General features: G+C 43.1%; 1 protein-coding gene across 7 annotated transcripts in view; it reads right to left on the bottom strand.

Moving 5' to 3' along the window:
* Elmo1 (engulfment and cell motility 1) overlaps window positions 1-14,197 on the bottom strand; it is a 444,820-nt gene that overhangs the window by 303,908 nt on the left and 126,715 nt on the right. For 6 of the 7 annotated variants that reach the window (XM_070014214.1, XM_070014220.1, XM_070014216.1 and 3 more), the window contains exons 6-7: window positions 13,037-13,087; window positions 8,201-8,370 (exon numbers count right to left, since the gene is read on the bottom strand). In XM_070014214.1, coding sequence (XP_069870315.1) covers window positions 8,201-8,370; window positions 13,037-13,087 — 221 coding nt within the window. The remainder of the gene's footprint in view (window positions 1-8,200; window positions 8,371-13,036; window positions 13,088-14,197) is intronic. The other variant, XM_070014221.1, reaches the window with a different exon arrangement.

Below are 14,197 nucleotides of genomic sequence, written 5' to 3'. Positions count from 1 at the left end.
CAGCCTGAGGAATGAATGTCACTGTTCCTCTTTCAACAGCAAAGGTTAGCCAGGGAGGGGTTGCCCTATAAAGGGATTTTCTGGGGACTTAGACAAAGCCTGCCTAGGCTGGCCTCTTGGGCCTTTGTGATGGAAATTTCTGGCTGGGCCCCAGAGAGGCAGAGAGGGGCAACTCCAATCAGGACTACCCCATGCTTTACCCCTAGCACACTAGCACCCCAGCAGAGGGAGCTAGAAAGATGCTGCAACCTCACAGCTAGGGCAGAACACAGGACCACAGAAGCATCTTCTGGCTCAGTCTGGGGTTTGCTGGCGCTGGTCATGGCCTCTTTAAGAAATGCAACACCTGCCTGGTGAGTCAGGCTTTGCTGCTAAATAGTAGACAGAGCCACTTAACCCATCCTGGACCTCCCAGAACAGATGTATCCTCTGAGAAACAGTGATTTCCATGAACACTGACAGTGGCTTGCAAAAAAGTGCCAACCAAAGCCAAGCCTACTGTCACACACATCTTGGGGCTCTCTCCCGCTCTCCATCCCCCCCATCTCCCATCCCTCCCCCCTGTTCCAGGCCTAATTCAGGGTCAGAGATAAAATTTGGTACTCAAAGAATATACACTTGGCTCCAATCCCATTCTCAAAGGTAAGGGCCAAGACACTTCAGGGCACACCAAGGTTCAGTGCATGGGAATGAAGGTAGTTTCACACCTACCTGGTGTGAAAGACAACTGGAATAATAAAAGTTTAATCTGAGACTCTTTTTAAAAATCAATATCAATAGAAATAAGCACTAATATATACTGTCTTGTATTCTTTATATGTGTGTGGATGTGATGTGTATGTGTGTGTGTGTCTGTGTGTGTATGTGTCCTAGGACTTGAACTCAGGGCCTGTACCATCCCTGAGCTTTTGTGCCCAGGGCTAGTTTTCTACCACTTGAGTATCAGCTCCACTTCCAACTTTTTGATGGTAAACTGGAGATAAGAGTCTTACAGACTTTCTTGCCCAGGCTGGCTTTGAACTATGATCCTCAGATCCCAGCCTCCTGAGTTACTAAGATTACAGGCATGTGCCACTCGCACCTGCCTAGCTTAATGTTTTTTGGTTTGTTTTTTAAGTTTTAAAATGTATATCCTTCTGAGTAAGCAATCCATTTTTCAAAATAATTCTACTAGTCATTAGTTTTTAGTTAAAGCAGATTAGAGGGTTGGGAATGTGGCTCAGTGGTAGAGTGCTTGCCTAGCATTCATGAAGCCCTGGGCTCAATTCCTTAGTACAACATACACAGAAAAGGCTGGAAGTGGTAATGCGGCTTAAGGGGTAGAGTATTAGCCTTCAGCAAAAGAAGTTCAGGGACAGTGCTCAGGCCCCAAGTCCAAGCCCCATGACTGACAAAAAAAAAAAAGATATAGTACTGAAAAAGCAGATTAGAAAATATTTCAAAAAATAACAATATAAAATGTCCTATAATAAGGTAATGGCTAATTACAGTTCAAATTATTATATTGTGAATCCCTTGTATGTCAGTAAAGCTGTAAAGATACATAGCTGTGATCATATACAGGTGTAGTCACACACAGCTGTAAACCATCCACAGGTAATAAAAACAATGGTAGGAATATTTAATCACATAAAACTTTTGGTAGGTACAAAAAAAGCAAGTTATAAAGGGAATGATTATTACAATTCTACTTTTGTACATCTTGTGTACATTTAAAGTCGTATAAAATTGGGTGCTCATAGCTATAATCCTAGCTACTCAAGAGGCTGATAGTTGATGATCTCTGTTCCAAGTGGAGGTGTAACTTAAGTAACTAGAAAATGTTAGCCTTAGCCAAAATGAAAATTAAAAAAAGAAATCCAAGCAAGAGCACAAGGCCCTGAGTTTAAGCCCCATTATCAGTACAAAAGTAAAATAAAATAGAAAATACACACACACACACACACACACACACACACACACACACACACACACACACACACACACACACACACACACACACACACACACACACACACACACACACACACACACACGACCTTACAGGTGGCTGTGGGGAGCAGGGAGCACAGATGACAAAGAATTCCTCTGTTTGATGCTTCCTGTCTGTTTTCCTGAAGGAATGATGGTTCCTTTAAAAGGACTGTGAGCTCTTTGGAAACAGGGATTTTGCTTTTGCCAATCTGGCTGCGGGGCTGACTCATTTTCCAGTGGTGTCATTTTCCTGACACAGAGCCAACTGGAAAGGGAACTAAGTGACTGCCCTTTGTTCTAGGAGACTTCCTTGCTCTGGGTCCCAGGGATGATAGACTGACTATTCAACAGTAGAAGGATTCAGAGGAAGCAGCCCAATTGTCTGTGTGTGGGAGCTCAGAAACCCACAGGGTTGTGCTAAAAGCCACACAAGAGCAGAGAGAGTCCCTATCTTGGCACTTGGGAGTTGCAGGGCCCCCCCCCCGTTTTCCCATTCAAATCAAATCAAATCAGATCAATTCCTTCTGAAACATCTTTGTATGATCATCTTTGTTTCCTCCTCAGCATCCCTAATTGTACTGAGGTTGAAGCAATGGCCTTCCCCAGAACTCTCCTTGCTTTTCAAACCTCAGTGTCAATCAGAAACTAGGAATGGTGGGGTGCCCATAATCCTAGCTACTCAGGAGGCTGAGATCTAATGATCATGGTCCAAAGCCAGCCTGGACAAGAAATTCTCTGAGACCTCTAGTCTCCAATTAACCACCAAAAAGCTGGTAGAGAAGCTGTGGGTCAAGTGGTAGAGCATTAGCACTTGGCAAAAAAGCTCAAGGACAGAGTCTAGACCCCAAGTTCTAGCCTCAATATCAGGAGAAAAAAATAATAATGCAAGTTGCAAATACCACAGGGATGGACATTTTCCAATTACTCCATCATTGCTCTATGCATTGTGGCCTCTCTGGGTAACTGTAGAAAGACATGGAAACACACAGCCTTGAGTGAAGACAAGTAGGCAGGCAAGCAATCACTCAGTCTTGTTATTACTAAAGGGAGGAAGTCCTAGCTCTGTTTTCTCTGTGGTTCTGAAAACTTTTCCACAGACTAGGCAGCAGAGGGATTCTCTTCCTTCCCAGCTGGAAATCTGCAGGCCCAGGGCCAGGAGTCCTCACTAAAGACCTCTCCAAATGCAAGAGCAATTTAGAATCTGTGGTTTCTGTTCCAAAGGGTTCTTGGCAATTAATTAAAGTCTTGCTATTTAACTTAACTGAGAAGCCAGGTTGCCTTATAAGAAAAAATATCCTTCATTTGGTCTCTCTCTCTTTTTTTTTCTTTAAATCTGAGCAAAAGTTCTGATAAATCACTTTGGATCAAATGAGCCACCTCTGAGGACTGCAAAAGACAGGAGAGGGAACCTGAGGCTCAGCTCCTCCTTTCCCCATCTCCAAAGCAGCTTGGCTTTGAACTTATATAAAACAGTGAAGGAAGAACTGAAGGAGACCCAGAGGTAAGACAATCCTTCCCAGGAACCAGGTGTGATGGGAAAATCTAAGGGAACAATGCAAAACAGTAACACTTCCAAAGATCTGGCCTTGTGTCTGTCTGCCTGTCCCTGCAAAACAGGACTGCATGCAGCCACTTGCAATGCTAAGTAATTAGGATGAACAGTTAAAATGTGAATGCCCATGATACCTCTGTCAGCTGAAAAGGTTATTTGATTGCTGTGGTTGAAAGCAGGAATGTTGTATGTTAACACCGCACCTGAAGATGGCATGCAGACCCCAAAGCCCCATCCACACACATACCCATTGTTTTTGCTCTTAAAACAACAGTGGCAGTGCCACTTTAATGAGGGTAATGAATTGCCAACCTCTCTCTCTCTCTCTCTCTCTCTCTCTCTCTCTCTCTCTCTCTCTCTCTCTCTCTCTCTCTCTCTCTCTCTGTCTCTGTCTCTCTCTCTCCCCAGAATGATACTGTCCTTGGACCCTGGAGCCTTCAAAGGATCAAATCTGGATATAGAGAGACACAAGGCTGCATGTGCATACAAACACAGGAGAGGCCATGTGAGGAGGCAGGGAGAAGGTGGCCATCTTCCAAAGCCACGTAGAGAGGCTCTGGAAGAAACAAAGCTTGACGCCCCTTCAACCTTGAGCTTGCTCTTCCCACCTTCAAATAATGAGATAAGCCCAATGTGTAAAGTGTTAGGCCAGCTCTAACAGACTAACAGGATGGGGAAATGAAGAAAAAAAAAGTCATAGCTCACTGTCTTCCTGCCAGGCTCAGCCACAGCCCTGCATCCTGTCACAAACAAACATCTGCCTTCTGTATCTTCACATTATCACCGCAGTTACTATTGCCAGTCTGATAAAGTCAGAGTATTCATTCACACGACAACCTGGTACAGTGGCACATGCCTATAATCTCAGCTATAGGGAAGGTAGAGTTTAGAAGGATTTCAGATGGAAGCCAGGGCAGCCCGGCAAAAAATAGCAAGCCGGGCGCCAGTGGCTCACGCCTGTAATCCTAGCTACTCAGAAGGCTGAAATCTGAGGATCATGGTTCATAGCCAGCCCAGGCAGGAAAGTCAGTGAGACTCTTATCTCCAATAAACCACTTAAAAACCAGAAGTGGCGCTGTGGCTCAAGTGGTAGAGCACTCGCCTTGAGCTGAAGAGCACAGGGACAATGCCCAAGCCCAAAGTTCAAGCCCCACGACCAAGAAAAAATAAAATAAAATAGTGAGCAAGCTTCCAACTCAACAAATAAGCCAGGCATGGTGATACACATCTGCCATCCTGGCTATGTGGAAAACATAGGTACCACAGTCTGAGGCCAGCCATAGGCACAAAAGCAAAAGAAATCTCTGAAAAATAACTAAACCAAAAAAAAAAAAAAAAGATGAGAGTGTGGCGTAAGTGGTAGAATACTTGCCTAGCAAGCATGAGGCCTTGAGTTCAAAACCCCAGTACTGCCAAAACTCTAAAAGAAGAAACAAAGTATTTATACAAGATCCTTGTGCATGGCTGTGAGCAGGGAGTGCCTGTGCACAACCCCTACACTCAGCAGCCAGCACTGCACTGCCCTGGGTAAGTAGACAGCCAGCAATTAAGTGAATAGACTCCTGCAGGTGTGCATTTGATTTCACTTAATACAATCACTGAGGTGACAAGCCCCACATATTTCTGTCCCTTAGGTAGCAGTAGTGTCACCATGTGGCACATGCTGACCACAGGAGGTGGCAATGCGCAGTGACCCCAGGTTGAAGGTGAAGTGTTGGTGGTTACAGAACCCTGTCCCTACTGCCCCCACTTCTGTCCCAGGCAGGAAGCAGTCTCTCCTTTCTCTGAACTCATTCTCACTGGGCTTACTTCCAGCTGTTTCCACGTCTAGTAACATCCAGACATTGTGTTTCTTTGTCCCACTGTCAGATGATGTGCTGGAGAACTGCTACAATTAACTTCAGTCATCATTCATTAGAACTCCAAATGGTGCTGGGTGCTGGATGCAGGTGGCTCACACCTGTAATCCTAGTTACTCAAGAAGCTGAGATCTGAGATTCAAAGTCATCCCAGGCAGGGAAATCCCTAAGACTCTTATATCCAAGCTGGAAGTAGAGCTATGCCTCAAGTAACCTTGAGAAAAAAAAAAAAAAGCTTAAGGACGTCATATCTAAAATATACTTAGAAATCAAAAAATTAAATCCTCCAAAAACAAATCCTCAAAGAAACAACAGCCCCTTAATAAGTAGGTTAAAGACTTAAAGAGAGACTTCTCTGAAGAAGTAAGAATGGCCAATAGACACATGAAGAAATGCTCAACTTCTCTGGCCATAAAAGAAATGCAAATCAAAACAACACTGAGATTCCACCTCATCCCAGAAAGAATGACTATAATCAAGAAATCTAATAACAACAGATGCTGGAAAGGATGTGGCCAAAAGGGAATGCGACTGCATTGTTGGTGGGAATGTAAATTTGTTCAACCACTTTGGAAAGCAATATGGAGGTTCCTCAAAAGACTCCACATAGAGCTCCCCTATGACCCAGCAATCCCACTTATGGGCATTTACCCAAATGATCACAAACAAGGCCATACTAAAGCTACCAGTACAACTTTGTTTATCGCAGCATTATTTACCATAGCTAAGATATGGAACCAACCTAGATGCCCCTCAGTAGATGAATGGATCAAAAAATGTGATATATACATATATATAATATATAACATATATATATATATATATATATATATATAATGGAATTCTGTGCTTCCATCAGAAAGAATGACATTAGCCCCATTTGTTAGGAAATGGAAAGACTTGGAAAAAAAATCCTATTAGGTGAAGTAAGCTACACCCAAAGAAATATAGGTCCCAAGGTTTCCCTCATTTACAATAATTAGTATACATCTAGGAAAGCTAGGTACATATGACCATATAAGATGATGCTAAGTGAAATGAACCCCAAGATATGGACACATGAGGCCTTTCTTTGTTGTTGCTTTTATGTACTAGGCCTTTCTTTGTTGTTGTTGTTTTTAATGTATTGGTGATTTTTTTGGTTTCCTCTGTATGTTCTTCTCCCTATGGTATATCCCTTGTTGTCACTGCACTTGATTTTGGTACCCTGAATCTTATATATACATTTATCTAATTTGGGGAGGGGATGGGAATAACAAAACACTGAAACAAGGACACAGGATGACCCATTGCAACGATACTCACAAGACAACTTTGGTGGGGGGGGGGGGGGTGAGGGAGGAGGGGAAGGAAGGGATATTGGGAGAACAACAAAGGAGGGAGTAACAATGCTTGACAAGAAATGTACCTTACTCATGTAACTGTAACCCCTCTGTACAGCTTCTGTATAATAAATTTTTTTTTAAAGAAGCTTAAAAACAGTGCCCATGCCCTGAGTTCAAGTCCCAGGATTGGCACACACAAATCCCAATGGCAATGTCTACCACTGGCCTTCTCCAGATAGCCAAAGCTTGTCAGTGGTCTTGGATTTCATTTTAGAGACTTTTCTCTACTTGTCTGTGAAGACAGACTCCAGATTCCAAATTCCACGGAACATTCTCAGATGGGAAAGAGTCCTACTGTTGTAAAATGTGCCATCTTTGAATGAGAAAAATAAAACTGCAATTTAAATCTGCCCAGTGGTAGGATGGGGAGAGAGGGACATGAGAGAATGCATTATGCAAGTTATTCATTCTTTGTGTCCCTGGAGTGCTGAACAGAGATGTAAAGGACCCATGCCAAACCTACCATCCCCGATGAGATTTACCCTTTTCCAATACAGATCTACGGAGAACCCTCCCATCATGACTTCACTGTTAGAAAGTCATTAACTGTTTCTGCAGTCTCACCTACTGATTGTATGCTCTCCATACCACCCCGGCCTTCAGTGGCCAGGGCCCCCACACAAGCCAGAGCTGCATCCTCGGGCCCACCTGCCTCCTTACTGCCTACTCACACCAGAGAACCAGAGCTGTCATGAGAAGGTGGGCTCCCCTACCACAAATGCCAGTCCCTTCCTTGAGCACAAATGAACTTGCTCCCCCCACTCCCTAGCCACTGTCACAGGCTCTAAGTCCCGGGGAGGCCCACGTGTTCAGTCTTTTGCCTCCAGTTCCTCAACACTGACCAACTGGGTTCTGCCCATAAAACAGTCTCCATCCATGTTTGCAAGGTATGACCCTTATCTTTGACAATTTTACCACTTCCTACTCCTTACTATAAAGTTAGGTACTCTATAAATGCTTACTGTGTTTAAGTTTAAACCATACTATGCATTTTTTAAAAGTGTGTTTTGCCTTATTTGTGTGTGTGTGCTCTTCCTGGGGCTTGAACTCAGGGCCTGGGCACTATTTTCCTGGGCATTTTTGCTCAAGGCTAGCACTGTATCACTTTTACAGCTCCATTTTGGGGGGGTTTGGGTGGTTAACTAGAAATAACAGTCTCAGAGACTTTTCTTCCTGGTTGAACTTTGAATCATGATGCTCAGATCTCAGCTGCCTAAGTAGCTAGGCTATGCCTATACACATGAGCCATTGGTGCCTGGCCCATTTTCTTTTTCCAAAAATTATTCCAGGGATGGTATCTTGATCTAGGCAAGACTCTGTTCTTCAAAACTGAGAAACGTAGGGGTAAGGAGTGCAAGAAACAGCTGGACACCAGTGTACATGCCAGTGTACCTGCCTGTGTGGACACCAGCTGGACACCAGCTACTTACTCAGTGCCGCTCTCCACCATCTGGGTGAGGAGAGAGATGCCATCCAGGTTGATGAATTCCTGGGCGAACGTGATATCCCGGGACAGGCTGGCCAAGTCCTTCAGGGCCTCCAGCTTGGCATCCATACTTGACGACTGGATGCGTTCATGGAGCTGCTGGGCATTCTGCGCCTTATGGGGGGTGGAGGTGGTATAAAAAAGACGACAGTGTTCAAAAGGAAAATTACAACATCACAGAAATGACAGCATCCCTGAAAAATAAAGGCCAGCATCCAGAAGCAGACAATGTGTCTGAGAATACCTGATAGCCTGCGTCTCTCACGGACAGGTGTGAGAGTAAGGGCTAGCACACTGACCGTCCATTTCACCTTCTATTTCAAAGAAAAGCAAAATGAGGTCAGAAGAACACTGAAGCCCCAGAAACTGAGCAGTGGAGGAGGGGGCATAGGATAAGGGGTGAGGCAGATATTTACTTTTGAAGCCCAATCATTTATCTAGAAGTAACTAAAAGCTACTTCCTTTGTTAAGCAATCACATAAGTGCAAACCTCCTACCCATCTCTTCAGCCAATACTTTGAGTAATCACAGCCTACACATTATGTCTGAGAGCTTCATTCCCATTTTTCCCAAGTGTATATTTTTCCCATATGTATTTAAAGAATAAGACAGAAAATACTGAAAATTATTTTATCATAGAACTCACTATGATCTTACTGGCTGCACATACACTAGAACCCTATGTGGCTTTTTAAGACACAAGCCTAGGCCATCTCAAGGGTTTCCTTGTCCAAAGCCTGGGTGAGGTCCCAGAAAGCATGCCCTTGAAGCATGTCTCTTTGTTTGTTTTGGTGCCAGTCCTAGGGCATGAACTCAGAGTCCAGGCACTATCCCTGAGCTGCTTTGGCTCAAAGCTCGTGTTCTATACCACTTGAGTCACAGCTCCACTTCTGGAGGCCAGGCACTGGTGGCTCACACCTATAATCCTAGCTACTCAGGAGACTGAAATCTGAGGATGGTGGTTTCAAAGCCAATCCAGGTAGGAAAGTCCATAAGACTCTTATCTCCAATTAACCACCAGAAAACTGGACATGGAGCTCTGGTTCAAAGTGGTAGAGCACTAGCCTTGAGGAGGGAAAAAAAAAAAAAAAAAGAGCTAGTCTCATGGACTGTCCTGCCAGGGTTAGCTTCAAACTGTGATCTGTGATCCTCAGATCTCAGCCTCCTGAGTAGCTAGGATTATAGATAGGCTTGAGCCACTAGAACCTGGCTTCTAAATCACTTTGAATGTACCCTCTCTGTGTGAAGACTGGAAGAACCCCAGTTCTGTCTCCCTCCGAATCACTCCCTAGACTTCCCAGCTGGGGTACAGTAAGTCCTGCCTGGTCTATTGTGCCAAAAGGACATTTTGTTGGCCCTTCTATATATGTACCTTTCCAAAAGAACTTTTGCTAAGAAAAATGTCAATAAACGAAGAGGAAGCTAGGTAGACAGAATTTATACCTAATTCATTCTACTTCAATGGGAGACCGACCAACAGAAACACTTACTTAAAAAGAAACAAATACTTTAAAAGGGAAAAAAATGCTTAAATGGAAATACCACCTCCACAGAATAGAAGCACAACTCAGCATGGCCACGTTACCTAAGAGAGAGAGAGAGAGAGAGAGAGTGTGTGTGTGTGTGTGTGTGTGTGTGTGTGTGTGTGTGTGTGTGTGTGTGTGTGTGTGTGTGTGTGTGTGTGTGTGTGTGTGTGTGTGTGTGTGTGTGTGTGTGTGTGTGTGTGTGTGTGTGTGTGTGTGTGTGTGTGTGTGTGTGTGTGTGTACCGGTGCATGCATGCTAGTGTCTTGTCTCCCAGGAGGGGGAACTCAGCTTGCTAGGTGCATGAACTTTAAATATTAGCACAGCTGAGCATTGGTGGCCCATGCCTGTAATCCTAAAGTAGCAAAATACCTTCTTCTGTGTTCTTCCCAGTAATCTTATCTTAAAAATGGATGGATAAATTCACTTTTAATTCATTTTTATTGTCTATGGGCGTAGGTGGCTCACACTTGTAATCCTCACTACTCAGAAGGCTGAGACCTGGAGATCACAGTTCTAAGCCAGCCTGGTCAGGAAAATCCATGAGACTCATCTCCAATAGCTAAACTGTGGTGCAAGTGGTAGAGCACTAGCCTTAAGCAAAAAAGGAGCCTGAGATCAAGCCCAAGGTCAGCACACACAAAAAAAAATAATGAATTAGCCAGGCACCAATTGTTCATGCCTTTCATCCTAGCTATCTATGCAGGTGACTGGGATCAGATGATCTCAGCTCAAAGCCAGCCTTGGCAGGGAAGTCCATGAGACTCTTACCTCCAATTAATCACTAAAAAGTTGGACTTGGAGCTCTGGCTCAAGTGGTAGAAAACTAGCATTGAGTGAAAAGGCTAAGGGACAGCACCCAGACCCTGAATTCAAGCCCCAAGACCCCCCCCCACACACACACACAAGTTACCATGTGTGACCCATATTTTTTAATTCTCAATTCAATTTTCAATTTTAAACAAAATTACAGAAAGTAATCTAGCAATTAATGACATTTTCAGATCCCAAATATTTTGTTGTGACTAATGGCCAATTCCAGACTCTTGTGTCCATCCACAGAGCACAAGGCAGTGTTTCAAATGCAGAGTCTGGTGTGCTGTCTCAGACACATAACCCAAGGCCTGCACACTTGCAGGTCAAAGTCCACAACTGCCCCAGGTTTGGAAACATAAGCCAGTCTTGTCTTGTAGCGGCATCCTGCTTGCTATCTCTACCATCTTTCCATTAACAGAGCTGGGAATGTGAAGGATATTTTCCAAAATCCCTGCTCTGAGATGACAGGTCTCCACAGAGTTAAAATGCTGCTCTGGGGCCTGCTACATGCAACTTATCTCACAGCTTTGCTTTGTTTTCCTTCTTTGGTGTAGTTATTCCAGAACTTTCTGCCACTTAGCACTTGTATAACCCGGCTGGAAATGGGAACAGGTGGAAAATTGTACTGAAAAACAGGTTGTGAATAAAAATGAACAAATGTAAAAAAATAAAAAATATAATGCCACCCTGGAGATGCTGTAAACACCACCCTCCCCTCCCTGACACTGAACCTCCTTTCTAAGAGCGACTGAATCCCCAGTGAGGGAAACCAATTCTTTCTTTGGCTTGGAGATGGCCAAGAGAAAAAGCTGAGCCTTTCTAAGAGGAAACAAAAGACACGGTGTGCACTTCCCTGCCTGGCAAGCAGATGAAGGACTTTGAGCAGGATAAATAGGAATGCAAAGCACAAATGAAATGCTCACCTCCAAGGGTCAAGTTTGTATTAATTCACATTAATTTCAGGAAGTCAGACAAAAATGACTCAACCCACTGTACAACCACAGAAAAAGGACAGCAAACTATCATTTTTGTGAAGCAGGGAAGTTGGCACCGGGCAAAGGCTGTAGTAACCCAGTCATTCTGTCTACTGAGCCCATCCCTATGTTTAGGTTGGAGATCTCTTAGGATAAAATACTTATGTCTTGTATGTAAGTTTATCAGCTTTGGTGAGGGGAAAGGGAAGCACAGAAATGCTGGGATAGAGGGTGAACTAACTCAGCAGTGATATTCACAAGACACTGTGTTGGAAATGAACTATAGAACATGGGGAATCGGGGCGGGGGCGAAGGAGGGGAAAATAAAACAGAAAAAATGAGGGAGGGGGTGACACTGTCCAAAAAGAAATGTAATCAACGCCTGACTCATGTAACTCTAACTCCTCTGCACATCGCCTTACAATAAAAATAAAAATTAAAAAATTAATAGACCAACTTAAATGAAAGCAAAATACTTAGCAGTTTTTAAACCTCTCTAATGTAATTTTCAACAAGATGGATCTGTGGTAGTTACACTGCCCACAGTTTAATTCTAGCCAGATGCTTTCTTCTCCATTTTGAAATTTATTTTTGGCCTACCACATGGCTTTAGTGACAACTGGAAATGATAGATAGACACAGTTTTCCTCAACTGTGAGGGTGGAAATAGTAACACTTGGTATATTTTGTGCTGCTTGTATTTTTTTTTTTAGGAAAGCAAGGAAATGCAGTGCGGAGCAATATGGCTCAAATATGCTAATGTTACTACCCAAACTAGACCAGGAAACAAGAAAGACCAGGATGCCACCCATTCACTACCAAGTGCCACAGGCACCTTGTTCAACAGCTTTCACGCGCAGATATGCATGAGTTCTGATTAGCATCCATGAAACAGCCTAAATGGCCCAACATTTACTATTTGAAATCAATTTTTATCCATTTTTTCATCAATTTTCATCATCACTGACCAACACTAGGAAATATTTAAATTCAACCTGTCTTTGTCTTTGTCTCTCTGTCTCTGTCTTTCTCTTTCCCCCTCCTTCCCTTCCTCCCTCCCTTCCTCCTACCCCCTTTCCCCCCACACACACACATAGATTTTAAATAAAGAAACAGCCTGTTTTTGGTTTGGCTTGCTTTGTTTCTCTGAATTTGCTCAGGGAAGATGATAAAAAAAATCTATATAGCCAAGTTATTCATCAATAATGTAAGAGCTGTTGAGATGGCCACCAAACTCCAATTCCATGATTCCCAATCCATTCTCTGTTCACAGTGGTTCCTTCCTCCTCTGCCATGGGAAATAAACTGGAGAGACTTCCAATTAAACTAGACTCTGCCCATGAGGACATCCCAGGTACTTTCTGTTTTAGAGTACAGTCACTCTCAAAAAACAGCATTCTATAAGCACATACAGCAGACCCAGAGGGTAGGCAGCTTAAGATGAAATAACCAACTAAGATCAACTTACTGGAGATGTGGTTAATCGAAGGATAGTGCCATTTTTTATTTCATTGCGATTCTGGAAAAGAAAAGAAAAAAAATTGGGTGAATATTAGAGCAAGAAGAAGCTAGGAAGAGAACAAAACAAATATAGTCAAGCATCAACTCTACACAATAAGTGTACTTATGATTGCATGATTCACTCACAGAATCTTAACCTGGGCCCCAGATGTGTTCATGTTATATCAAGCTGTTGACAACACTCAGCACCGAGGAAGTGAATTTATTTTCACTTGCAAACACTAAGGATGCAGATCCCACAAGCAAAAAGAAGTCAATTTAAACACTAAACTCAGTGAATAGGACCCAGAAATTCCATTCCTATGTTTATAGCCAAGAGAACTGAAAACATGCCCAAAGAACTGAAAACATATGCCATATAAAGAACATGTATATACATGTGTACAGAAACATTGTTCATTAACAATCTACAAGTAGACCCATGCCCATCTCTAAGAATAAGTGGCCATACAAAATGAGGCCTGTTCATCCGTTCACTAGGAAATGCAAAGCAAGAAGCATGGGTGGGTGCTATAGTATAGATGTCCCTTGAATGTATTACACTCAGTAAAAAAAAGCCAAACATGAAAGAGCCCATGTTGTGTGGACCCACATACAGGAAATGTCCAGAAAAGACAAATAAATACATAAAAACAGGAAGTAGATGCATGACTGATAAGAAGGAGAAATGGGGAGCTACTGCTAATGGGTACAAGTTGTTGTTTTTTTTATAATGGGATGATGATAATGTTCTGAAATTAATTGTGTTTCTGGTTGCACAATTCCATAAATAACTTTTCCCACCAAAAAACAAAAAAAGTCCTTTTTTATTTTTTGTCGGTTGTGGGGCTTGAACTCTGGGTCTGGGCGCTGTCTCTCAGCTTTTCAGCTCAAGGCGAGCACTCTACCACTTGAGCCACAGCGCCACTTCTGGTTTTCTGGTGGTTTATTAGAATTAAGAGTCTCAGGAACTTTCCTGCCCAGGCTGGCTTTGAACCACGATCCTCAGATCTCAGCCTTCCAAGTAGCTAGGATTACAGGTGTGAGCCACCAGCACCCAGCAAGTAAAGTACACTTTAAAAGTATATTCTGGCGGCCTTGGAACATATCTCAATAAAGTTGTAATTTT

This window comes from Dipodomys merriami, unplaced genomic scaffold, assembly GCF_024711535.1.
Source record: "Dipodomys merriami isolate MVZ:Mamm:240054 unplaced genomic scaffold, mDipMer1.0.p SCAF_94, whole genome shotgun sequence".
Classification (NCBI taxonomy): domain Eukaryota; kingdom Metazoa; phylum Chordata; class Mammalia; order Rodentia; family Heteromyidae; genus Dipodomys; species Dipodomys merriami.
The sequence above is the reverse complement of the archived record's forward strand: the minus strand, read 5'-3'. Positions and strand labels throughout refer to the sequence as shown.